The 27,597-nt window shown below is 46.1% G+C and overlaps 1 protein-coding gene across 2 annotated transcripts; it reads right to left on the minus strand.

The window, feature by feature from the left end:
• Positions 1-14,932: 14,932 nt before the first annotated feature.
• PPIF (peptidylprolyl isomerase F) lies at positions 14,933-21,720 on the minus strand. 2 transcript variants are annotated; one of them, XM_028512263.2, is made up of 6 exons: positions 21,444-21,720; positions 20,137-20,167; positions 19,519-19,607; positions 17,736-17,832; positions 17,119-17,194; positions 14,933-15,915 (listed from the first exon to the last, which is right to left on the minus strand). In XM_028512263.2, the coding sequence occupies exons 1-6, from the start codon at positions 21,627-21,629 to the stop codon at positions 15,780-15,782; spliced, it is 615 nt and encodes a 204-aa protein (XP_028368064.1). In that variant the 5' UTR covers positions 21,630-21,720; the 3' UTR covers positions 14,933-15,779. The 2 variants fall into 2 exon arrangements, with proteins under 2 accessions (XP_028368064.1, XP_035882648.1); XM_036026755.1 differs by lacking the exon at positions 21,444-21,720 and adding an exon at positions 21,190-21,413.
• Between the last annotated feature and the right edge of the window lie 5,877 nt (positions 21,721-27,597).

Genomic DNA, 27,597 nt, shown 5'->3' on the forward strand with positions numbered 1-27,597 from the left:
GTACAATGTCACTTGCAGGCTAACTACGTTAAGTTTAAGATATGTACTATGCCCTGGCTGGTGTAGCTCGGTGGATCGAGTGTGGCCCATGAACCAAAGGGTCGCTGATTCCTAGTTAGGGCACTTGCCTGGGTTGCAGGCCAGGTCCCCAGTGGGAGCCACATGAGAGGCAACCACGCACTGATTTTTGTCTCCCTCTCTTTCTCCCTCCTTTCCCCTCTCTCAAAAATAAATAAATAAAATAAAAACCAACATGTATACTATATACCTAAAGCAACACAACAAACAAGTATAACTAACAATCCAACAGAGGAGGTAAAATGGAACAATAAAAACTCAATTAATTCAAAACGAGGCAAAAGGAGAGGAAATGGGAATTAAAGAACTATGGGGTGAATAGAAAACAAATATCAAGATGGTAAATACACAATCATATCAGTAATTACATTAAATATAAGTGGTCTAAACATCCCAATTAAAAGGCAAAGACTAAATAAAAAATCCAAGACCCAATCATATACTGTGTACAAGTCACTCACTTTATTTGTAAAGATACAAATAACTTAAAAGTATAAAGGGTGACATTCCACATGACAGAGGCAGCGCAAAGAGCTCCATGAACCTACTTCCCTGTGAAATAAGTGAAGTTGATAAAAACTATTTTTAAAAGCCACACCATTCACAGTCTCTGGAATTTTTCCTGAGAGCACACAGCAAATGAAGAAACAGTTATTCAGAAAAAATCACTAAACTAACTCAGTAAGAACAACAAGAACCTGTGGCGTTTAGCATATGACTACTTCTTTCTCCCCTACTTGCAGCTCAGCTTGGTCGAGGCTTCTCTACAGGTGGCAGTGGCCAAGGAAATGAGGCTTTCTCTCTCCCCAGCTCTCATATCTGAGTGGGAGAGGCAGGCCAAAGAATTCCTAAGCTCCTCAAGCCGAGGAGGCTAAATTCTGCAGGTTTATGGCTGAGAGGATGGTGGCTCTTTCCTACACACCCAGCCCTCACCCATAAGATGGAGGCTCTACTCCAGGTGGAGCAGGTCAAGAATACTGGGCCCTAATGTCCCCTGCTCCAGCTCACTCTCAGGCACAGGTTCCACACCAGGAGAAGTAAGCCCAGAGCACCAGAGGCTACCACCCTGCCCAGCTTCCAGAGTAGTGGCTCAGAGATTTTACCCAGGAAGGAAAACAGTCCATAAAAGAAGAGAGCTCCAACTTGCCACAAAGAAACTCATTTAATTTATTTTTGAAACAGAGTGTGGAGATATTCAAGCCTATGGTCATTTTGAAAACAATAGATAAATTGGACTTCATCAAAATTTACAAGTTTTATGCTTCAAAGGACACCAATAAGAAAGTGAAAAGTTAACTCACACAATGGAAAAAATATTTGCAGATCATGTATGGATAAGAGACTTGTATCTAGAATATATAAAGAGCTCTTATAATTCAATGATAAAGGCAACCCAATTTAAAAATGGGCAAAAAATCCAAATAGACATTCTTCAAAGAAAACATACAAATGGCCAATAAACATGAGAAGATGCTCAACATCATTAGTCACTAGGGGAATGCAAATCAAAACTACAATGAGACACCAGCTCATACATGCTACAATGTCGGAAATAAAAAAGATAGATAGCAACAAGTGTTGGTGGTTGTGGATAAACTGAAACTCTCATACATTGCTGTTGGGAATGTAGACGTTTGTAGCTACTTTGGATAACAATTTGAATTTTTCTCAAAACATTAAATATAGAGTTGCCATTTGACCCACTAATTCTTACATTCCATGTAAAGTGGTATGCTATCATTTGTAGGTAATCTGTTGTAAATTAAGCTATGTATTGTAAACCCCACAGAAACCACTAAAAACATAAAATGAAGAATTAAAGCTGACTTCTGGCCAAGATGGAGGCATAGGTAGATACACTGTGCCTCCTTGCACAAACAAAATAAGGACAACAATTTAGAAACAAAAAACAAGTACTGACAGAAAATTGAACTGTATGGAAGTACAACAACCAAGGAGTTAAAGTACACACATTCTTCCAGACCCGTAGGAGGGCAGAGTTGGGCAGCTGGACAGGGAGGGGTTGCAGCAAAGCACTGGCTAACAAACCCCGGGCGCGAAAGGCAGCAGTGTGCAGACCCAGTGAGGTGGTGGATTGTGGAGGGGCCAGGCGGTCCCAAATTCACATGCAGATAAACCAGGTGAAACTGGGGAGCATGACAGACTGTGCAACCCAGGGTCCTAGCTGGGGGAAATAAAGCCTCAAAATGCTGATTGAAAACACCAGTGAGGGTTGAGGTGCTGGGACAGACTCCCAACCTCACAGGAGAGTTCATTGGAGAGACCCACAGGGTCCTAGAATGTACACAAACCCACCCACCCGAGAATCAGCACCAGAAGGGTCCAATTTGCTTGGGGAAAGTGACTAGAAGCTGGCAGAGGGGAGAGCAATCACCATTGATCCCTCTCAGACCCTTGCCCGACCTACAGCATCACACCCCAGTGATGTGGGTTGCCCTGCCCAGGTGAACGCCTAAGGCTCCTCTCCTCATACATAACAGGCACATCAAAACAAACAAACAAACAAACAAACAAACAAACAAACAAACAAAAAGGCCCAAATGAAAGGAAAGATCAAAGCTCCAGAAAAAAATACAACTCAGCGATGAAGAGATAGCCAACCTATCAGATGCACAAGTTCAAAGCACTGGTGATCAGGATGCTCACAGAATTGGTTGAATTTGGTTGCAAATTAGATGAAAAAATGAAGGCTATGCTAAGTGAAATGAAGGAAAATGCACAGGGAACCAATCGTGATGGGAAGGAAACTGGGACTCAAGTCAACGGTTTGGACCAGAAGGAAGGAAAAAACATCCAATCAGAAAAGAATGAAGAAACAAGAATTCAAAATAATGAGGAGAGGCTTAGGAACCTCCAGGACATCTTTAAACGTTCCAACGTCCGAATTATAGGGGTACCAGAAGGAGAAGAGGAAGAACAACAAGTGGAAAACTTATCTGAACAAATAATAAAGGAGAACTTCCCCATTCTGGCAAAGGAAATAGACTTCCAGGAAGTCCAGGAAGCTCAGAGAGTCCCAAAGAAGTTGGACCCAAGGAGGAACACATCAAGGCACATCATAATTACATTACCCAAGATTAAAATGAAGGAGAGAATCCTAGAAGCAGCAAGAGATAAGGGGACAGTAACCTACAAAGGAGTCCCCATCAGCCTGTCAGCTGACTTCTCAAAAGAGACCTTGCAGGCAAGAAGGAAGGGGCTGGAAAGAAGTATTCCAAGTCATGAAAGGCAAGGACCTACATCCAAGACTGCTCTATCCAGCAAAGCTTTCATTTAGCATGGAAGGGCAGATAAAGTGCTTCTCAGATAAGGTCAAGTTGAAGGAGTTCATCATCACCAAACCCTTATTATATGAAATGTTAAAGGGACTTATCTAAGAAAAAGTAGATAAAAAGCATGTACAGTAAAATGACAGCAAACTCACAATTATTAACAACCACACCTAAAACAAAAACAAAAACAAACTAAGCAAACAACTAGAACAGGAACAGAACCACAGAAACGGAGATCACATGGAGGGTTATCAGCAGGGGAGTGGGAGGAAGAGAGAGAGGGAAAGGTGCAGAGAATAAGTAGCATAGATGGGAGGTAGAGAACAGACAGAGGGAGGGTAGGAATAGTATGGGAAATGTAGAAGCCGAAGAACTTATAAGTATGACACATGGACATGAACTAAAGGAGGGGAATGTGGGTGGGGGTTTGCAGGGTGGAGGGGAGTGAAGGGGGGGAATGGGACAACTATAATAGCATAATCAATAAAATATATTTAAAAATAAAAAATAATTAAATCTAATAAGTCAACAATGAAGATAAAATGAAATTATTTAGGGAAAAAACTCATTCCAAAAGAAAGCAAAAATGGAATAAAAAGCAGATGAGATAAAGAAAATAAATAGCAAGATGACCAATTTAAATCTAACTACATTGATAACTAAGTTAAATATAAATGGTATAATATTTAATTGAATGGCGGAGATCATCAGATTGGACAAGAAAGCAATGGTTAAAGCACCCTGTGAGTCCATTGCTCTTAGCTTTAAGTCCTCCTCCATTGCCCTGTTTGTGGTAATAGAATGGCCACCTGACATTATATTAAGATTTAACAGCAGAGGGCACCAGAGAGACACTTCAGTCTTCAGAGTGCTCTTCCCCTGAGTAGGTAAACCCAAGAATGGTTAATAATTTTTTAGCCTGGTTGGGTGTTTCAGTTGGTTGAAGCATTTTCCCATACACCAAAAAGACTGTTAGTTTGATTTTAAGTCAGGGCACTAGCTAAGTTGTGGGTTCGATACCCAGTCAGGGCACGTACAGAAGGCAACCAATCAATCTCTCTCTCTCTCTCTCCCTCTCTCTCTCTCTCAATTATCTCCTTGGGTGAGGATTTAATAATAACAATAATTTTTTAAATATTAAGCTTCCCTTGTTGGAATTACTCTGTTGTTTGTGTATCCTGTTTGGACCCATCCAAAACAGAATTGACACTGGGAACAATCCTAGTAGATAACTCACAAAGATGGGATTTAGAGATTTGTTCGGGCTTGAAGGCAGGGCTGAACTACCTGCCAATAGGAATTGGAATTCTGGTAATGTGTGGCATGCAGTCACATCACAATTTATCATGCTATCACCTGTGTTTAAGTGATGAGAGAACCACCTGACCTTGGAGGCCACGTGGCTGCAGCACTGGCAGTAATGATGACCATAAGGACTGTGTTGTGGAATGAATTACTTTGCACATGCTTGACCATTTACCAAAATGACAAATCATGTCCTTTAATTCTCAGTTTAAATTGAGTCTGACCATAAGGTTACCATTACAACTCGAAAAGATTTTCTCATTTCTTGTGGTCACTGAACTGATATCACTTAAAATCAAGCAGAAATTTAATTGTGTAGGTTGATGAATTACAACATAAAATTGAATTAGTCTCAATAAATTTGTTGTGTGAAAGGGCATTGATGGAAGAGAATGAGACACGTTGATGGGAAAGAATGGAATTTGTAATAGGGGCATCTCCTTGGATCCAAATGAAATAAACACCTTGAACCCTCAAGTCACTCTGTTCCTCCCTTGCCAGAGGTAGCTTGCCCTTCTATGTCTGAGAAAAAGTTTTCATTGCTTAAAAGCACTATCATGACTTCACCTAGGATAGATTCTTTCAAAGGTGATGCCCAAGACTCACCACAACCACTTTCATAATGAAGTCAAATCGTGGCATATTCCAGAGGAACAGGAGGAGACTCCAAACAGCTTCCATGTACATACACACATCAAAGGGAGACTACTGGTACAGACTCATAAATACAGTTCACATGTCATACAACACCCATTTAAGGTGTAAAAGTCAATGATCTTTAGTATACAGATATGGACAACCACCAGAACAATCCATTTTTAAAAAATATATTTTATTGATTATGCTATTACAGTTGTCCCATTCCCCCCCTTCACTCCCCTCCACCCTGCAAACCCCCACCCACATTCCCCTCCTTTAGTTCATGTCCATGTGTCATACTTATAAGTTCTTCAGCTTCTACATTTCCCATACTATTCCTACCCTCCCTCTGTCTGTTCTCTACCTCCCATCTATGCTACTTATTCTCTGCACCTTTCCCTCTCTCTCTTCCTCCCACTCCCCTGCTGATAACCCTCCATGTGATCTCCGTTTCTGTGGTTCTGTTCCTGTTCTAGTTGTTTGCTTAGTTTGTTTTTGTTTTTGTTTTAGGTGTGGTTGTTAATAATTGTGAGTTTGCTGTCATTTTACTGTACATGCTTTTTATCTACTTTTTCTTAGATAAGTCCCTTTAACATTTCATATAATAAGGGTTTGGTGATGATGAACTCCTTCAACTTGGCCTTATCTGAGAAGCACTTTATCTGCCCTTCCATGCTAAATGAAAGCTTTGCTGGATAGAGCAGTCTTGGATGTAGGTCCTTGCCTTTCATGACTTGGAATACTTCTTTCCAGCCCCTTCCTTCTTGCCTGCAAGGTCTCTTTTGAGAAGTCAGCTGACAGGCTGATGGGGACTCCTTTGTAGGTTACTGTCCCCTTATCTCTTGCTGCTTCTAGGATTCTCTCCTTCATTTTAATCTTGGGTAATGTAATTATGATGTGCCTTGATGTGTTCCTCCTTGGGTCCAACTTCTTTGGGACTCTCTGAGCTTCCTGGACTTCCTGGAAGTCTATTTCCTTTGCCAGAATGGGGAAGTTCTCCTTTATTATTTGTTCAGATAAGTTTTCCACTTGTTGTTCTTCCTCTTCTCCTTCTGGTACCCCTATAATTCGGACGTTGGAACGTTTAAAGATGTCCTGGAGGTTCCTAAGCCTCTCCTCATTATTTTGAATTCTTGTTTCTTCATTCTTTTCTGATTGGATGTTTTTTCCTTCCTTCTGGTCCAAACCGTTGACTTGAGTCCCAGTTTCCTTCCCATCACGATTGGTTCCCTGTGCATTTTCCTTCATTTCACTTAGCATAGCCTTCATTTTTTCATCTAATTTGCAACCAAATTCAACCAATTCTGTGAGCATCCTGATCACCAGTGCTTTGAACTTGTGCATCTGATAGTTTGGCCATCTCTTTGTCACTTAGAACAGTCCATTTTAGAACATTGTCGTCATCCCATTAAAGAAACCACAATCAAACACTTTAGTTGTTACCCACTTATCTCCCACCACCCCAACCCCTTCAGCCCTAGGCAACCACTAACCTCCTTTCTGTCTCTATAGAGTTTCCTGTTCTGGATATTTCGTATGAATGGAATCATATACTATATAATCTTTTGTGACTCGCTTCATTTACTTAGCATAATGTCTTCAAGGTTCACCCATACTGTAGCATGTGTCAGTGCTTCATTCCTTTTTATAGTCAAGTAATGTCCCCCTGGGTGGATATGCCCATTTTGTTGATTCCTTTTCCTACTGATGGACATTTGAGTTATTTCCATTTTGTGACCATTATCAGTAATGTTACGATAAACACTTGTGTACAGGTTTCTGTGTGGACACATTTTTCATATCTCTTGGGTATATACCAAGGAGTGGAATTGCTGGGTCATACGTTGACTTTACATTTAATCACCTGAGGCTCTGCCAGATGCTTTTCAAAGAAGGTGGACCATCTTGCACCCACGGACAGCAGTTATTCCCCCCATTGCATGGGTTGTTTTTCATTTTCTTTACAGTGACCTCTGAAGCACAAACATTTTAAATTTTAATTTCAGTGAAGTCCAATTTATCTATTTTTTCCTTTGTTGATTGTTCTTTTGTGTTACATCTATAACCTTTTGCCAAATTACTAACATATTCCTCACTTGTGTTGAGTTTATTGTTGAGCTCATCAAAGGAACTCTTCATTTTTGGTATCCTTTCTTTCTTGGAGTATCTTCTGTGTTAGACTCTTCCTTATCATTTCTCTCTGCTAAAATTGTTCTCCACCTGTTCATGCATGTTGCCCACCTTTCCCACTAGACCTTTTAACATATTTAATCACAGTTATTTTAATGTCCCTGTCTGACAGGATTATATCAGAGTCTGATTCGGTTGATTGCCTTACTTATTAACAGTGTTTTTCCCCTTTTATTTCATGCCTTTTAATTTTTCCATTGAATGCTGAGCATTGTTGTACAATAGAAGAGACAGTGATATACAATGCACACTGGAAAATGGGTATGCTGTTTCTTGCTTTTGTTCTTTGTTGAGGGGAATAGAGTTGCTCTTCAGGAGTTGAGTTGGGTTTTGGTTTTGGTGGTGTTGTCCTTATCTTCAGAGAGACACTGCAAATTCCTAGAGCAGTGGGCAACTGCTGCCTGGTGCTTGGGGTAAAGCTGGGGTGCTGAAGGTTTTCTCTCACTGTTTGGACTCCACTTCCAGCTTCCTGCAGCATGGAGGGTATCTCTCTCTATGCCTTTCCTTCTCCCCCAGCAGTAGACTAGGCTTGGGGTGGGGACAGGAGGGCTCTCTGTTGTCCTGGTCCAGCCTCAGTCTAAGGCATGTCTTAAGTGTGTATTTGCCCCTTCCCCCAGTGGTGGCTGATTTCTGGTTGGTATCAGTACAGGGTCTTGGGCCCTGGATGTTTTCTGGCCCCTCACAAGGATTATAATTTTTTCTTTTTGAGGGGTGAAGGGAGTATTGCCCTCCCCTCAGTGCATTAAGAATTATGCTTCATAGGGGAGAAGAATGTGGGGAAGTGAGCATGGCTTCATGTCTTTCTCTGGGAGCTGAAGATCTCCACAGGCCTGCACACCAAGGCAGGCTCCTTGGGTCCTCTGCCATGCCCCAGTCTTTCTCCTGAGCATCAGTGAAGAACTGGGGGAGAGACCTGGCAGGTGAGTATGAGCCCACTTTCTGTGGGGATCCCCCAGTTACTGCAGACAGATATACCAACCTTTAACAATTCATTAAAATTTTACCCAGTTTCCTTTTCCCCACTTGTTCTGTGGCCATGTCTTCCTGCAGAGCTCTGCCACATCACATGTCCTGTCTCTCCTTGCAGGGTTTTGTTCTTCTTTGGAATTCACATCACCTGGTTGCCTTTCTGGCTCAAGGGAAGTCATGGCTATATCATTTATTCAGCTTCTTATTACTGTTGGGTAGAAATTATGGTTTTTGCAGCTGTCTACATCTTAAGCAAATGCCAAGACCTATACCAACTATTAAGATGATAGGGTTATCGGTAATTTTAATTTTCTATATTACATATTTATGTAACATTTACATTTTTACAATTTCATTTGATTTTATAAGTAGAAAAAAATGAAGATATGTGTAGTAGCCAGGGTTTTCCAGAGAAACAGAACCAGAAGCCTCACGAAGCTGGGGGTGAACAGACTGTCCCACCCACCATCCCAGTCACGACTCAAGTGAGAGCATCCAGCAAAAATGTGTCTAGAAGTAAACAATGACTCAAGTGGTGAGCCATGCCCACCCTTTTCAATCTTGCCCACTCTGGCCTACATTCAAATATTCACAATTTTAGCAGAATTGTTATTTTAAAGTTCAGATTCCTAGATCCCATCTGCAGACATCTGTGTTCAGTAGGTCTCAGGGGCGGCCCAGGAATCTGCATGCTTTACCAGCATCCCATGATTCCCAGGAGAAGCACTGTTTAGGCCTTCCCAGACTGAGAAACACTTATCAACCTTCCTTTTCATGGCCCAACAATCCACAGAGCCCAGAGGATACGAAACTCTCCCTGTTCTCATATATGCGACACTAAAGAAGTCAGACACAAAATAAATCTTGTCTGATTCCTTTGATAAAAATAAGAGTTCTGGCAGTTCTGGCCAAGATCGAGGACTAGGTAGACACACTTTGCCTCCTTGCACAACCAAAAGAGGACAACAATAAATTTAAAAGCAAAAAATAACCAAGACAGAAAGTTGAAATGTATGGAAGTCTGACAACCAAGGAATTAAAGAAGAAACGTTCATCCAGACTGGTAGAAGGGGCAGAGATGGGCAGCCAGGCAGAGGGGACTCATGGCAAGAGGGCAGCTGGCAGAGCATTTGGTCCCACATTCGTGTGCAGATAAACCAGGAGAAACAACTGGAGAGTGAGACAGACTATGCAACCCAGGGTTCAAAAATGGGGAAATAAAGCCTCAAAACCTCTGACTGAAAAAACGTGTGGGGGTTGAGGCAGGGGAAACTCCTAGCCTCACAGGAGAGACCCACCGAGTCCAATAACCTACACAAAGCCACCCACCTGGGAATCAGCACCAGAAGGGCCCAATTTGCTTGTAGGTAGCAGAGGAAGTAGCTGAAAACTGGCAGAGAGCTGAACAAGCAACATCATTCCCTCTAGGACCCCTCCCCAACATACAGCACCATAGCACAACCACATGGGTTGCCCTGCCCTGACAAATAAACTAAGGCTCCACCCCTACTACATAAGAGGTATGCTGGTACAAAAAAATATGGCCTAAAGAAAGAACAGATCAAAGCTCAAGAAAAAATACAACTAAGTGATGAAGAGATAGGCAACCTATCAGATGCAGAGTTCAAACACTAGTAATAAGGATGCTCACAGAATTGGTTGAGTATGGTCTCAAAATAGAGAAAAAAGTGAAGGCTCTGAAAAGTGAAATAAAGGAAAATGTACATGGAAACAACAATAACAGGAAGGAAAGTGGGATTCAAATCCACGGTTTGGACCAGAAGGAAGAAATAAACATGCAACCAGAACAGGATGAAAAAACAAGGATTAAAAAAAATGAGGGGAAGCTTAGGAACCTCTGGGACAACTTTAAATGTTCCAACATCCAAATCATAGTGATGCCAGAAGGAGAAGAGGAAGAGCAAGAGATTGAAAACTTATTTGAACAAATAATGAAGAACTTCCCCAATCTGGCAAAGGAAATAGACTTCCAGGAAGTCCAGGAAGCTCAGAGTCCCAAACAAGTTGGACCCAAGGAAGCACACACCAAGGCGCATCAGAATTACATTACCCAAGATTAAAGATAAGGAGACAATCTTAAAAGCGACAAGAGGAAAGGACACAGTTACCCACGAAGGAGTTCCCATAAGACTATCAGCTCATTTCTCAAAAGAAATCTCACAGGCAAGAAGGGGCTGGCAAGAAGTATTCCAAGTCATGAAAGGCAAGGACCTATATCCAAGACTGCTCTATCCAGCAAAGCTTTCATTTAGCATGGAAGGGCAGATAAAGTGCTTCTCAGATAAGGTAAGTTAAAGGAGTTGATCGTCACCAAGTCTTTATTATATGAAATGTTAAGGGACTTATCTAAGAAAAAAATATGAACAGTAAAATGGCAAGAAACTCACAACTATCAACAACCTAACCTAAAAACAAAACCCAAACCAAAACCAAACTAAGCAAACAACTGGAACAGAAACAGAATCACAGAAATGGAAATCACATGGAAGGTCATGAGCAGGGAAGAGGATGGAGGGTATGGGGCAAAAGGTACAGGGAATAGGTAGCATAAATGGCAGGTAGAGAATAGATAGGGGGCAGTTAAGAATAGTACATGAAATGTAGAAGTCAAAGAGCTTATATATATGAGCCAAAGACATGAATGAAGGTGGTATGGGGTGGGGAAATGTGGGTAGGAGGGGGTATGTGGGGCAGAACGGAATTAAGAGGGGAAAATGGGACAACTGTAATAGCATACTCAATAAAATGTATTTAAAACATGAGTCCTAGAACAGGCAAAAATAATCTACAGTGATAGAATTCAGTAGCTGCCTGGGAAGGGGCAGAAAGGTAACTTTCTGGACAAGATGGAAATGTTAATTTGGTGGTAGTTACTCAGTGTATGAATTTGCCAAAAGTCATCCACCTATACATGTAAAATATGTGACTTTCATGAAAAGCTATCACATGTTGTCAGAGAAAAATGTTATTTCAGATACTCAAACATATGTTTACATGACATCATATGATTACATCTTTGAGAGCATGTGTATAACTCACTGCCTCATTCATGCATAAGATACCTCGTGCCAGCAATAAGTCAGTATCTTATTTGTATATTACCTAGGCTCCTGCTTTATATAAGAAATAAGACTGGTCTCAGGCCCTTGTGCAGAGTGCTGGGAAGAGAATGGCACTAATGGACCCATTTTCAGGAAACAGTTTTTAGGAAATTCCTGCATACTGTCTCTGTCCTCATTCATTGGATTCCATTTGATGGCCAAACCACACACTCTCTCTCTCTCTCTCTCTCTCTATCTCTCCATCTCTCTCTCTGCCTCTCCCTTCCTCTCCCCCCATTAAAAAGGGAATGACCTGTAAGCACAAGTCCCACAGGCTCTGTGACCCTGAGACCCCTCAGAACTCACCACAGGGCCTGCAGGTCATACCTCAAGAGACGGTTGCTCAAACTTGTCAATAGCACCTCTGCCTCCTGTAGTCCCCAAAGGTCAAGAGAAAACCATGCAGGGACTGAAGATGTGACCTCAGAACATGTAGGATTGGAGGGTAGAAGCCTGTGCCTTCTGGAAGGCCTCCAACATAAACTGGCCTCTCGGCTGGTGGGGCTGGAGTCCCAGTCCCTGCTCTGTCAGGTGACTCATAGGCTCACCTTAGGCAATCGTGACCCCTTTTTGGATCCTCAGTTTACTTATCTGTAAAATGTTGGACTGAATGAGCAATTACCAATTACTATTACTTGGCTCAAGATTCCATTCTTCAAATGAAATTACTTGTAGAGGCCCAATTACGAAAAATGGAGGATAACTAATTGAGAATGGGGTTCAGGGGCCCCTGGCTCTGTTTCTCCCTTGTTCTACTTTGAGGACCCCTAAGGATCTTGTTGTTTAAAAACTATACTAGGCTGGTTGAGCCTCCCAATCCATGCAGCTGAACTGCCTTCATGGAAAACCTCCATGACTCCAAATGACGCAATCCAGCCATGACCTCAGTGACTACATCAACCTGTGACCTCACAAAACCTGACAAACAACCCCATACTCCAAATGACCCAAGTTTAGCTATTGACCTCAGAATGACTAGGACATTTGACCAGACATAATCTGACTCAGGGAAGTCCGATGTGAGGTAATTCTATTCACACTGTGAACAGAATGTGATTATTCCATTGTTTGGACTGTGCCATATCTGGATGTTTGAGGAAGCTCTGCCTTCCTCTTACCTCCCAATCTACCTTCCCTATGGGTTCAGAAACACCTAGAAGTTAATTCCAAATTTAAATGGCACATCTAGGATAGTGAAGTCCATGCCTAACCTTGGATGATCTTAGATTCTTCTCCTCTAAAAGCCTAACACATGGGTCCTGGCTGGGTTGCTCATTTGGTTAGATTTATCCTGTATACTAGAAGGTTGTGGGTTTGATCTTCAATGGAGGCACGTACGGGAGGCAACTGATGTTTCTCTCACATTGATGTTTCTCTCTCTCTAATAACCCATAAACACATCTGAGGAAAGGAGGGAGGGAGGAAGGAAACCTTGACATGTGGAAATGTCATCATCCCTGTCACCCCAGAGTACTTACTAAAATGTGCCAGGCACAATGCCATTTTTATTTTTTTTTAAGTATATCATAGATTATGTTATTGAAGTTGTCCCAATTTCCCCCCTTTGCCCCCACTCTGCCCAGTGCACCCCTTCCCTTCAGCAATTCCCTCCCTTTAGTTCATGTCCAGGAGTTGAGCATATATTAAAAAAATGGAGTTCTTTGACTTCCCCATTTCCTATACTATTCTTAACATCCCCCTATTTTGTACCTACCAATTATGCTTTTTAATCCCTGCACCTTTTCCCCCATTCTCCCCTTTCCCCCTCCCAGCTGATAATCCTCCAAATGACCTCTGTACCTATGACTCTGTTCCTGTTCTGGTTGTTTGCTTAGTTTGTTTGCGTTTAAAATTCAGTTGATAGTTGTGAATTTGTTACCTAACGGTCATAGTTTTAATCTTTTTTGTAAATAAGTCCCTTTAATATTTCATGTAATGTCTTGTTGATGATCAACTCCTTTAGCTTGACATCTGGGAAGCACTTTATCTGCCCTTCTATTCTAAATGATAGCTTTGCTGGATAGAGTCATCTAGGTTGCAGGTCCTTGATTTTCATCACTTTTCTTGCCAGTCCCTTCTTGCCTGCAAAGTTTCTTTTGAGAAATCAGCTGATAGTCTTATAGGTATTCCTTTAAAGGTAACGCTCTGCTTTTAAGATTTTGTCTTGACCCCCTGATATTTTAATTATAGAGTCTCAGTGTGGTCCTCTTTTGGTCCAATTTGGAACTCTCTGTGCTTCCTGGATTTGTATGTCTATTTCCTTCACCAAATGAGGTAAGTTTTATTATTTTTTCAAGTAAGTTTTCAATTTCTTGCTTTTTCTTCTCTTTCTGGCATTCCTATGATTCTGATATTGACACATTTGGAGATGTCCCAGAGGCTTCTTATACTAGCCTTGTTTTTGTTTTTTCTTTCTGAATTCTTGTTTCTTCTGTTCTGGTTGATGCTTATTTTTTCATGTTCTGAATCATTGATTTGAATCCTGGCTTCATCCCCTTCACTGTTGGTTCCCTGTTGATAGAATTAGAATTAGATTTTAATTAGATTTAAAATTAGATTTTAAATCTGAATTAGATTTTTCTTTATTTCACTTAGTGTAGCCTTCATTTCTTCCTTTAGGCTGTTGCTGTATTCAATGAGTTCTTTTCAGCATCCCGATCACTAGTGTTTTGAACTTTCCATCTGTTAGGTAGACTATCTCTGTTTCATTTAGTTATTTTTCTGGAGTTTTGTTCTGTTCTTTCATCTGGGCCATATTTGTCTCCTCAATTTGGCAGTCTCCCTGTGTTCGCTTCCATATTATTAGGTAGAGCTGCTTTGACTCCCTGTAAAAGGCACCTGCCTGGATGAATGTGGCTTCTTTAAATCCCTGGTTGTCAGACTTCCATAGAGTTTGATTTTCTGAAAGTTCTGGGCATCATTTTGAAATTTAGGTGTAATTTTTTATGATTTCACAGGGGGGTGAAGCGTGTCTACCTACACCTCCATCTTGACTGTAAGTCCCCACCATGCTATGCTCTTCACATGCACATGCATCACATCTGACCCTCACCACCCTACAGGGTGGGCATTATTGTCACTCCATGGTACAGTTGAGGAAAACTGAGGCTCAGGGTCACCAAGAACAGAGCTGGGATGCAGGGTGAAACCAGTGCTCATGGGAAAGCTCTGGTCATTGATACAGTTTTCCTGACCCATTTCCTCAGACATAAAACTGGGAGGCTCATGATTAAATGACAGTCCATGGAATGCCAACATTGCACCCGACACAGGGTAACTCCATAAAGGTTGGGCTATAGACGCAGTTTCCTAAAACCACCAGACACCAGACAGATGGTCTTTGTAGAAAATAGGATTTATTTTCACATTTAAGGTGAACACAAATGTCCCTGAAGTATATTAATACACAATCAGTAGATTTAAATTATTAAATACAGAAAAAGCCCACCAAGAAATCCATGTTTGCTTTCTCCCAGAGCCCACGGCACTCACAGGCTCTTTCTGTTTTCCATGCAGGGATTCACCTTGAGTAGGCACGTTTCACAATGGCTTTGTTCCCAGGTTTATCTGTTTCTACCCCATAAATAGCAACAAACCAACGGGATTCACAGTGGCTGGGATAAACAGGCCTCAGCCATGAGACCCTTCACAAAAGCCCTGATTGTGTTCCAGAGGCCAAGCTCTGGAGTTCTGTGGCCTAGGCTACCAACTCAGGTCACAGCACAGAAGAGTTAGTGTCACAGCATTATCTCCAACCAGTCTTGTTAATTAAATTATTCCAATTAGGAAGATATCATTAAACAGCTACACAATAGCCCTTTTTACAACAACTGGCTTTCCCCCTTGGTCAAGGAAAAGGCAGAAACCTGAATTTGAAGCTAACCCATCACCACCCCCGATACCCAAAGCACATATGAGCTTGGGCTGGACAATCACAGCTGATGCCCGATGAGGAGTAGTGACAGGATGTCCACAGAGGGGATCCAGAAACAAGGTCATGAGGCAGGATGGGCACTGAGTGGGTCCTGGGGAGGTCTGACGTTCCTTAGACGCCTTCCTCGAGCACATGGCGATGATAGAGCAAGCACAAGCATCTCTACGGGACACCTTCACTGGGAGGCCAAGGCAGTCACGTGGGTGACTCAACACACAGGTAGAGCTGCTGTGGGCCTAGCATCCTGGTTTAGCTCAACTGGCCACAGTCTGTGATGACAATCTTCTTGGTCGTCTTCCCACTCTTGGAGCCAAAGGATTCTATTTTATTCACAACATCCATGCCCTCTTTGACATGGCCAAACACAACATGTTTGCCATCCAACCTGTGAGGATAGGTGAGCCAGATGAACAGAAATGGGAGTTAATGCAATGTCAACCAACATCATGGTCACTTCCTTATGGAACTATCTACCAAAAACAGCAATTCTGAAAGAAATGCACACCAAAAAGCTGGATCTACTCCCCAAACCTGGTATCAAGCCTTGCTAAGCTCCCCAAAATATATGGGAGGAGGAGGGCTCCTTCCAGGACATGTTCTGCCACTCTCATGCTGTGAGACCTTGCCTGGCTACCTCATCTATGAAAAGTGAGTTATTCTTGCTCTGCTCAGGGAGCTCTTGCTCTAAGGAAATAAAAGGTCTGTAAATGGAGCCATTTTAATAGTCATGAATCATGAGGTGAGAGCCAAGGTAACAAGTGTGATAAGACTGTAAGTCCTGAGCAGTTCTCAACTTGAGAGAGTTCCAAAAATCTAAAAGGCAAGTTAGTCTAGTGTCAGCAAGGCCAAGACTGGTTACAGACAAGGATGGAATTGCAGGATCCATTAAGGCTTGGTTCCATGGAAGGAGCACAAAAGCAGGCAGAGCCAGCAATGACCTGCCCAGCCCTGACATCCACATCCCTTCTGGCTTGGAGGCCATCGCCCAGACCTCCCTAAAGTCCTCAGAAAGGGGCTTTATTAAGTCTTAGTTCCTGGCCAGCTGTTGTCCCCTCAACCCCAGCTGCCCCAGGGCTGGGAGACAGGGGACTCTGGGCAGAGAAACTTATCCCTGAGTGGAAAATTTACCAGGAAAGACATCCCTAAAAACCAAGGGCATGTGGGGAAGAGGGCTGGCCTTTGCTAAGGCCTGATGAAAACTGTGGTGTGACATCCAAATGTCTATCACAGCATTTCCCAAGGTGCACTCTGTGGTGGAGGTAAGCCTGGAAAACAACAGGTTAAGCCAGGCAAACAGGTTTCTATGACAGGCCACCTCAAGGCCTGTACTTTGTACATGTGTGCAAAACACACTGAAAAAAATTCCAGCTGATACTGACAATGGGAAGCCTAATTAAGACAGAGCTGCCAGAACAGCCCCCATTCTCCCTTGATCCTCTCAGGAACTTTCTCTCTCATACAGATACACAATCCTGGTGAGGGCTACTGTCCCAGAGCAGACCTTCTTCAGGAAACACACAAACCCTCTTCCTGCTGTGACGTTGCCCCACATTCTTAGAGGGACTGGAGCCAGGAGCACAGGACTCACCAGTCAGTCTTGATGGTGCAAATGAAGAACTGGGAGCCATTGGTGTTGGGGCCTGCATTTGCCATGGACAGGACACCTACAAAAACAAGCAGGGGTGAGCCACACTGCCCACAGAGGCATCTCATCTGGGAAGTCATTCAAAAGAGCAGATGGCTCAAGCCACATCAAGAACATGTGAGTCTGAAGAGCCTGGAGCTCAGAAGAGGAAGCCAGGGCCCAGGGGATGAGCACCTCCAGAGGAAGGAAAGGGCCTTGCAGAAGCACTCATGGTAGAGCCAAAGCAGAACCCCTGCCCCTGACTCTACACTTTTCCACATTGTATGCTGGGTCCCAAAGGTGACACAACACTGGAGTCTGGCTTAAAGGCTCTCCCCCTTGTCAAGTTTCCAAATTTATTTTTCCACAGTTTCCACAGTTTATTTTTAAACTGAGAGCTCAGAATGGAAAAGCTCTTGCAAAACCCAACAAACCACCCAAAGCACTGAAGGAAGGCAGGGTCACAATCAGATACTGAACAATCAGTGATCAGATTTTGGCCCCTCAGGCCCACTGGGAAGGGCAGGGGCTGGGTCAAAGCTTGGGGCACTCAGACCAGAAAATGGCAACGCCCCACTCACCTGGCCCCACGTGCTTCAGTGTGAAGTTCTCATCAGGAAAGCGGCTTCCATAGATAGACTTTCCCCCGGTGCCGTTGTGGTTGGTGAAGTCTCCAGCCTGTGAGTACAGAGCACCTTCTGAGTGGCTGTCACCTAGAGCTGGCAAGGGACATTGCTGCGGCACTGGGAAGCCCCTAACCCTCTTAAGGCCCACCCCACCAGAAGCCCTTCAGGCAAAGGAGTCAAAAAGCATCTAATTATATAAGGAATAATAAAATATTAAGGAAAATAAGCAAAACTAAAGTAAACTTAAATATTTTCTAGCATTACTGTTTCCAAATGATTCACTTTTTGTCTGAGCAAGTTTTTAAATGATCCTCAGAGGAACTGATGACCAACAATATGATTCTTAGGGACCCATAATTAATATCCTACTCACAGCTTTTGGAGAATAAACAGGGAGGCATCCAGGAGCCCCTGATCCCACATCTGGTCTGTGGGGAGCAGCACAGTTGGCACAGAGCCAATTCCCTAAGCTCAGTCCTGTTCCTGTCCAGTATCGTCCACTGACCATGCCCAGCGGTGTCCCTCTGCCTTATAGACCCAGTACAGAGTCCACCCAGGCTGACATCCTTCCTCAGGCCTCATCAGAGGCTTCTGTGGCCAGAAGAGCCCAATGGCTGCCACCCCAGCCCCAGGCCACGGTACCATTTTCCTGAGATGGGACCCTCTCAGGTCCTAGGGATGACCTATCAGCCAGGTGGAGCATTCACAAATGCCAGTGAGATGTCCCCAAAGAGGGCCAATTCAAAACCCCGGCCTGGCCCCCAGTGCTGCTAGCTCATGCCTCAGCAAGCCCCACAACTTTGGAAGTCTCCACCCTTGCCTGTTGCTGTTCAGAGGAAGACAATAGCCTGGCTCAGGACACCCACTTCAGCTCCCAGGAGATACAGGGCTTGGCTAAGCCTGTCCCATGCTACAACCTCTTCTGCCCCTCCTATGGCATTTGTCACATCAGCAAGCCTAGCCCCAACCCACTGACACCGCCATATGATTATAGCTACCAAGGCAGGGTAGAGGGAATGGGGAGAGAATTCAAGGCTGAAAGGACTTCAGAAAGGTCATGATATCCATGCCCTTGCCTCAGGACACAAACTCCTGACCTAGCAGCATTTGACCTAACCGAGGACAATCCCCAAGGAAGCATGGGTCCTGATCCCTGGGGAAGTTCTTGCTGCCAAAAGCTACCCTAAAACCTGACACAGCAATACTAATGCCTCTGACAAATGGGCAGGGCACATGACTAAGGAATATGTTCATTCAACCAAGAGATGCTTTCTCTGCAAAGAGAAACTCCAAGTCCAGACCTATATGTTCTCATCTGTGCCCTCTCTCCCTCCTCTTCCTCTTCTCCCATGCCATGTGCTCAGTGTGATACACAGGAGACAGAGACTGTCTGAATACACTAGTCCTCTAAAGCCTTAAGATCTATCTTCCATGCTCATCCACACTGAATGCCAACGCCCTCTTCACAGGCTCAGCTTTCCCAACTCAGCTGGGCAGGGCCATCCTGCCACTTGCCCTGTTGCTTAACTTCAGGGGCAGGGGAGGGCGAAAGCAGCACAGACAAGTTCCAGCCTCTCAGGGTAAGAGGATAGGCCAAGAGTCGTTACAGTTGCCCTCCATTCAGTACTCTGCAACCATTAAGTACATGCTTGCTCATTAGTCCTCATAGCACTCCTGTGAATGGCCCCATTCTTATCCCCATTTACAGAAAAGGAACCTGAGCAGAGGGTCACAGTACCTGGCACATGAAGGACGGAATCACTCTGTGAAACGTGGAGCCTTTGTAGCCAAAGCCCTTCTCCCCAGTACACAAGGCTCGGAAGTTCTCTGAGGGAGGAAAGGAGAGGCAGGTCAACAGGGTTATGCCGCAACTCAACTCTGGGCGTGACACCTTGTTCCAGCCAGCATTCCCTCTAATCCCCAAGGTGAGCAGGGCACAGAAGACTCTAGGCCCACCCCAAGTCTGCTCTGGCTGTGTGACCTGGGACTAGTCACTGACCTCGTGGCAAAGCACACAATCCTAGCTGTTTCAGGACCAGGTCAGCTGGGCAGGGAGTCCAAGGGTTGTGGCCCACCACCCTGCCACAGTGGGCACCAGGAGGAAGCTGTCCAGGGGAAATTTACATATGCCTTCTACTGATACTGAGACTACTACCAGACAGGCGGGCAAGGCCCACACTGAGGCCCAGAGAGGAACAGAAGGCTGCCCCAGTGTACACAGTGGCTGAGCCACACATGTACTCCCATCTGGTCCTCTATTCCCTTGCCCCAATTCCTCTTGCCAGTGCAACCACCTCACCGTGCCCCTCTCTTCCTTCTACCTAGACCAGACTCAGGGCCCCAGGCACTGTCTTACCTGCTGTCTTTGGGACAACATCTGCCTTCAGCTGCAGGGAAAGAAGAGGGACAAGGGAAGATGGTCAGTCAAGAGGCAGGTGAAGGAAGGAAGCTCCAGAGTGGCCAAGGAGACTGAGACAGCACCATGTGCCATTCCATTCCTGTTACTCCCAGTCTAAGCAGCCTAAGCAGCTATCATTCTTGCCAGTTGCTTCCTGAATCCAAGGCTGGGAGGAGGCAGGCTTGGTTTCCTAATGTGTGAGGAGAGATCACAATACCATCTGGGCCTGTTTCCCTGCGGGGGAACTGGCAGAGCTACTACATCTGACCCCAGCACAGGCTCAGGGCCTGGAGAGAGGGTCCAGGAAGGAGTCACTCCAAGATCTTCATTGAGCAGATGGGCAACTGAGGCTGAGAGAGAGGCAAGAAGGGTGGGGGTAAGGGGAGGTTCGAGCCCCATCCAAATTGACCTCTTGCCTCCCAGCTTCAAAAGCCACCCTGGCTCCAAACCACTGACATAAATGGGAGCAGGAGTGGTTATCTTTATGTTCCAGAAGAGGAAATCAATTTTTAACTGATGGCCCTTAGTTAAAAATAGGGCCAAGCTTGAAGGCTACACCGACTTTGTTACCTTCCCGCTCTGTTACCTTAAGGCCTCTTTGCTTTGTTTTAAAATGGCCCAGGAGTCAGGAGCAGGAAGTGAGTGTCGAACCCGGAAAGGTGGCCGGAGTTGGAATAGAGCTCCTGGCACACTGCCCAGACTCACCATCCCGGGGTCCTACTGGTGGCTGGAGGCCGCTACTGCGCGAGAGGTGGCTTACTCTAGCCATCCTCACTCATTCCCCAGAGCCCGGCGAGGAGGCAGGGACGCGGGGGACTGGAGCCGCGTTGGGGAGAGGGGCGGCGCGCTTCTCTCGCCTTACTCACAGAACGTCACGTGAGCGCCCAGCCAAGCCGCCGCCGAGACACCGACGCCCGACACCCACATCGGAGCCGGGGTCTAGGTTACGATTCCGAAATAACTTGGAACCGCTCCCGCAACCCAAGCGGGCTAGTGGAGCCGGGCCCTCACCTTCTACGACCTGACCTTCACCTTTCTTGTCCATACGTACCCTCCTCCCTCCACCTCCATTCTCCAAAGTTCCGAGAGGAGACTGAAGGAGACCAATCCATTGCCCCTTCTTACAGATGGGGAAACTGAGGCCGAGCCCAGAGTGGGAGGCAAGGTCACCCAGAGAGCCAGGCACAGCGCCGCACCGGGGTCCCGGGCTCTCCCGATTACGTTTCCCAAGCTCGGCCCAGTGCGGTCCAGTCCAGTGGTCTCACCTCCAGCACCACCCGGCCGAGAGGCTGCCCGTCGGCGCCGACGTCCAGGTACACTAGCGGGTTCCCGGAAGAAGAGGACGGGTTGCGGGCGCCGCCGCTACAAGGGCGGGCAGCGGGTCGCAGCGGCAAGGAGCGCGGGACAGGGAGCAAGCCAAGCAAACGGGAGCCGCAGCGCACCGCCAGCATGTTGCGCGGGTCGGGTCGGGTCGGGTCGAGTAGGGAAGCAAGATCGGCTGTGCCGGCGAAAAAAACGGCCGCAAAGGTCACGCGCCTACAAATTCTCGTCCGCGGCGCCGGCGCGCCGGCGCCTTTATTGGTCCGTCAGGCCTCGTGGCCCCGCCCCGCCCCCTCCAGGGCTGTCAGTGGGCGACCCCTACCGGCCTCAGTGGGCAACGCAGCCGGACTGGCGGAGCAGCAGGACGTGAATTACTTCGGACTTCACCAGAGCCAGAATTTTGAGGGACAGACACGACCTCGCAAAAGGAGACCAGTTCCATTTTGTGAGGGCCCTGCAGACAGACAGAGACCAGGAGAAATGGTGGCACTGAGAGTCAGTCAAAGAAAGGTGGAGAGGAGAGGCTGCATTAGAGTGAGTGATGATGGGCAGAGACAGGCAGAGGCACCACCCATGGTGACCACAGGCTTGTCCTGTCCACAGATGCTTCTAGAGCTCAGGTCTCCTTCCCACAAGACTAGAAACTTGCCTGGGCCTGTCGTGTTCCCACAGGTCCCCAGCACTTCACCAGGACTGGGTCTGATGCCCCTCCTCAACCCCACAGACTGGCAGCCCTGGTGCAACCAGGGCTACCAGTTCCACTCCCACCACCGCTCACACAGAAACAGACTTCCCGTGGACTGCACAGAATCTGTAGGTGACACAGCACATGGAGCCAGTGCATGGGCAGTGCTTGGAAAGTGAAAAAGCAAGATGGGAAGAGAAAGGGAACTGAGTGGGAGAAGCTATAGGGTTGGGGGCCTACCCCACATGCTGAGGTGGACTTGAGAGGTATGGGAGGCCCACAGTATGTGATTAACAGGCAGAGGTCCTAAAAGAGCATCTGGCCAACACCTGTACCCTCCAGTTGGGAAACTGAGGCCCAGAGAGAGGACAGCACTGCCCAGCACTAGAAGAACCCTGGAGTCCCCACCACCAGCCTGTGCCAGTCCTCCCAGGCCTCTCCAGACCTCAGTTCCCCGCCCCCCCCAAGAATAATGGTGTGATGATAATCCTTACTCTGTTTTTTTTACCCAACTGTTAAGTACTATGCCATGAGCATCAGTGATGGACAGAGTCTAAATGGTCTTTGCTCAGAGTTTGGGGCTCATATTGCAATGGGCCTCAGTTGCAGGGGCTCAGAGGTTTCGGGGGCCAGAGAAGAGGATGGGAGTTGGCTGTTGGAGTCAGACAGACTTGAGCTAGGATCAGACTGAATCAATTCCTGGGAAGGAGTTTGGCAGTAAAATGCTGACCCAAGCAAATTCACGACATCAGAGCAGAGTGTCCTAGCCTCATAAGAATGCTAGTTTGGTCCTTTCTGGGGAGTTTACAGTTCCCTTTTCTGTATTCTTGGTCTATGAGGGCCTGGTCACTCAATGAAGCCCCAATGACATCCCAGTTGCTCTCCAGGTTCAGTTCAGGATGGGGCCTCACTCTTTCCTGAGGGATGCCTCCTCCTTTTTCAATTGTGATCTGAAGTAGAACAGGCCTGAGTGGGGAGCCCACTTACTCGCTGCCCCATCTGGGCCCTCAGCCCATCTCCCAGGTTACACGTATCTGTACATACTATAAATTTGAAAGATCAAGAGAGGAATCACCCCATGCCCTCAGCTCACACAGCCTTTAGCTATGCCAAGGGCATTAGTGGTATCCGATTGTTCCTCAAGCCTGCTCTCAGAGGGCCTCCATTGATCCTCGACTCAGCTGAAGCATGAGCTGTCCTATTTGGGAAGAGCTGCCTTTATTCACTTGGAGTCTGACTCCAAGCTCAAGGCATGTCAAGGATTAACAGCTCTTCTCACTGTCATCTCACTGTCATCAAGGAGATGGTTATTGGGGCAAGGTGGGAAAGGCAAGAAGAGGGACAAGCCTTGAATAGACAACATAGTAAAATAGAAACTGGGGAACTGGGAGGTGTCTGCCTGGGGATCACATTTGAGTAGTCCCCACAAAGATGTGGAGAGGAGATTCCAGCAGGGGAATGAACCAAAGCCTGCCCAGAGCTGGGAGATATCAGGGCACACCTTCAAGCCAAAGCTGCAGTATTGACAATGAGCCGAAAGGCTGTGTGTGTGTGTGTGTGTGTGTGTGGCAATCACAGAGGGCCCTGAAGGTCTAACATTGCTGGATAGAATTGGTGATTCATCAATGATGCAATGCCCCCATCCCCAGGACCCTGGACCAAGAACCAGTTTCCTTCATTCATGTTACTCTTTCCACCCTCTTTGAAAAACCAAACACCATCACTACCTTCCTGCCAAAAAGAAGTTTCACCTCCTTCAAAGGCTTAGCTGTATGGTTATCTCTACTGTGCTGTCTTCAGTGACATCAGGAAGAGGCATAGCTCCTGGGCTGAGGTATGAACTGAAAAATGCCCAGCCCTTGAGGACTTCTGGCCCAGGTGAGATAGGCAGATATCACCTGGCTCTGGGGCTATTTATAGACTGTCATCATCAGAAACAGGAGTTATTCAACCCAGTGGCTTCTTATCCAGGGTGTTAATGGTTTTCATCACCCATGGATCCTGTAACACCAGTCTTTAGACCTCAAAGAGCCAAAGAACAGTCAGGTCATGTGGGCTCGGGGATGAGTGTTCAGGGGTTGCAAACTCAGACACCTATGGAGGCTAGGAGGTGACATTTGTAAGTGAAGCATGCTGGGTAAGGTTCTAGAGAGCGAGGGGAGGTGGCAGTATGTCCAAACACCTCAACTGAAGATGAAGCTGCTACCCAGGCCAGCCAGTTATTATATGTGCAACCATGAGTCCATATAACCAAGTCTTCTCATTTTTCAATAAAAGCTGAAAACTTTAGGTTTTACGGAAATCTTCTGGTTTTTGAATGTTGAGAACTAATTTTAAAATAAACAGTGACCGAGCTAGAAACAACATATTTACAACCTACATGGGGCCTCTGGGCCAGTAGCTTGCATGCTCTGATCTCCACTGTACACAAGAGAGAACTGAAACTCAGAGGGACAGGGACTTGTTCACAGTCATATATCCAGGAAGTCCTGGGACTATGGTCTGATTTCCACTCTTGCCAGGGCCCTTTCTGCCAGATTCACTCAGCAGACATGTTTTCAGAGCACCTACTATTGCCAGGCCTGAGCTTCACCCTGGGGATACAGAAGGACCAAGTTGGGAAAGGATAGTTAACGTGCAATGTAATTACAAGAGCTGTTGAGCAGGCCTCTCCCAGGTGGCCCATGTGCAGGGTAGGAGTGAATGTTGTGGTTGTCATGGGCCATATGAAGCTCTGGGTCTCCTGGAGAGCCATCCAGCAGGGGTTGGGGTGGGCACAGGATGGGGTTTTCATGAATGATCATTGCCAGTGTCAGTCACTAGGACAATACAATGTGCCCTAGGTAGAAGGAGGCCTTGGACTTCAACTCTCTTGGATCCATTGAGGGATCTAGGGGTCGGAGAACACCTGTCATGGGCAGCTGACAGAAGTTCTGGAGGAGAGATTTTTGGGTGAGAGCAGAGAAATCCAGCCAGAGGCTGCTAACAGGCCATGTGATCGCTGTACTCTCTGGGGTGTTCCCTGTGGCATCCCAGCCTTTGTGAAGTCAGTATGAATGCATTAGCTTTGCTCTGCTGGCTTCCAGGACTCGCAGTGGGTCTGGGCCAGAGCATACTCTGAATCGAGCACAGTGGGAGGAAGGGAGAGACAGGCAGTAGTAATTTCCCTCAAGGCCTAGAGTGGTGGTGGGCACAGTGACAAGAGCCCCTAAGGAGATGGCCTGGGGAAACTCCCAGAGTCCATCAGGGCTTGAAAAGTCACCATGTGCACCCCTGGGTGAGAGCAGGGCTCACCCCCTCCAGTGCCTGGCTTTTGTATAGCCCCCTTGGCTGCAGCTTTCTGTGTGTATCTGATGTCCACTATGATCCAGGTGGCTCTGGGGACTGAGGAAGGCTTCCTGACAAGCTGCCACCAAAGGAAAGTGTTTGGAAGGACTTTGGAGGTAGACCCTGGGGGAGAGGGTGACAGTCAGCCAACACCAGGTCCTGGAACTGTGGGTTTTGAAGTCAGGCAGTATTCAGCTGGAGACCTGACTTCCTATTTCATTTCTTCACTCATTTATTCATTCACTCCACAGCTACCATCTTCACCTAGGTACTGGAAATAATGGTAATCATTAGACAGAAAAGTAGACTTACATTCTCATAATAAAAAGAACAACAATGAAAAAAAAGAAATGAAGGAAAGAAGAAAGAAGGAAAATGATTTCAGATAGTGGTACATGCTCCACACAAGTGAAGCCAGATCATGTGCTGTGGAGTGACCAGGGTGAGGGTGACACTCTATGGGTGGGGTCTGTGTGCCTGACCAAGGAGGAGACACCTGGATCAGGTCACATGTAGCTGTGTGAGCTCAGGTAGGGTGTTATGGGCTCCACTGAGCCTCAGTTTCCTCACCTGTAAAGAGGAGTTAATAATGCCTATGTCATAGAATTGTTCATATTAAGGAGAAAAACATAGTGAAGGGCCTTGAACATACTAGGGCCTTGGCAAATGAATGAATCAATGAATGAATGCCACCTCACCCTGGCTAGCTAAGGAGACAGAATCGGGGTGGGAAAGGTGATTTTGAGTGAATAATAATGTGTCCCATTGGAAGTTTTATGGGTGGTTTCTATGCCTGTTTACCCAAGACTTCACTTAATGTATCCTTGCCGTCCATACACCAACTGGTGTGTAATGTTTGGGGGATTCCTTAAATATATTTATAGCCACCCACCTTTTGATCCACCAACAGCCTGTGAGGTTGGCTGGGCTGGTCAGTTATTTTATGTGGTAGAGGAAGAGGCTGGGGATCTAACCAGGTAGGTAACCAGCCATTGCAGGCCACACAGAACAATCAGCATTTGAGCTGGGGACATTGGGTTTGGGCTCTTTCCACTCTACAGACAAAGTTATGATGGCACTCTCCCCCACTCCCATCCCTTCTGAGGCAGGTGGTTTCTAGGATGACCCCTGATGCCGCCCTGATAGTCATGGCCTGGTACAGTCCCCATGGTACAGTACCAAGTCCTGCCAGCAACTCCATGAGGGATTTGGACATGCATCTGCTGCAGCCTGCCCACAGCACATGAGTGAGCTTGGAAGTGGATCCTGCAGGTCCAGAGGAGCCTGGGGGTGACTGCTGATCCCAGCCCACAGCTTGACTACAACTGTTTGAGAGTCCCTGAGCCAGAGGTACCAAACAGCTAAACCACACCCAACACCTGACCCACAAAGCTGTGAGGTAATGTTTGTTTTTTTAAAGCTCAGTGTTGGGGTCATTTGCTCTGCCATGCTAGATAACTAACATATGTGCATCCTGCCCTCAGCCAAGGCCCTTTAAAGGCCAACTCTGATCCCATTGGTCCCCTCTCAGCTGATCTGCCCTCTCAGAGAGCTGGCTGTGTTGCCAGCTGCTCTTGGCAAAAGACCTCATGGGCACAGTCAGGGAAAACTGGCCCTGAGAGACTGGGCTGGCCTTTCTTGGTGAAGAGGTGGAATGTGCTATTTTTGTCTCATTCTTCTGAAGGTGAATGCATGGAACCTGGGAGATGCAAGGAGCTGGGAGGCAGTGCTCAGGACGAGGGACTGCGGTTTGGTTGCTGGGAAGGCATGACACTCACACGATGACTCCATGTTGGGCTCTGCACTAAGGACTCTGTTTACATGGCCCTGATCCTCAGGAGGACCCCACCAAGTAAACATTCTTATCCCTGTCTCATAAATGAGGAATAGGGGCCCAGAGAGGGTTAGTGATTTTCCCAGAGTCATTCTAGTGCGAAGTGGAGATTGAATTCTTCCCAATTTCCCTTTGGCTATGTGTCTTCCTTCAGTAGCTGATGACCTCCAAGCCCTGCCTTTTTCAATGGATTAGGCCAAATATCATGCCATCCAGCTTACCTGACACCATGCATGGTGAGTTAGATCTGAAA

Source organism: Phyllostomus discolor, chromosome 5 (assembly GCF_004126475.2).
Source record: "Phyllostomus discolor isolate MPI-MPIP mPhyDis1 chromosome 5, mPhyDis1.pri.v3, whole genome shotgun sequence".
Taxonomy (NCBI): Eukaryota; Metazoa; Chordata; class Mammalia; order Chiroptera; family Phyllostomidae; genus Phyllostomus; species Phyllostomus discolor.

Bases quoted from the DNA above. Each gene is read 5' to 3' on its own strand.
- PPIF (XM_028512263.2), bottom strand. From the start codon at position 21,629: ATGCTGGCGGTGCGCTGCGGCTCCCGTTTGCTTGGCTTGCTCCCTGTC. The intron at 19,608-20,136 runs GTAAGACAGTGC...TTCCTCCCTCAG, and splicing joins TGTTGTCCCAAAGACAGCAG to AGAACTTCCGAGCCTTGTGT. The intron at 17,195-17,735 runs GTGAGTGGGGCG...TTGTTTTTGTAG, and splicing joins ACTGAAGCACGTGGGGCCAG to GTGTCCTGTCCATGGCAAAT.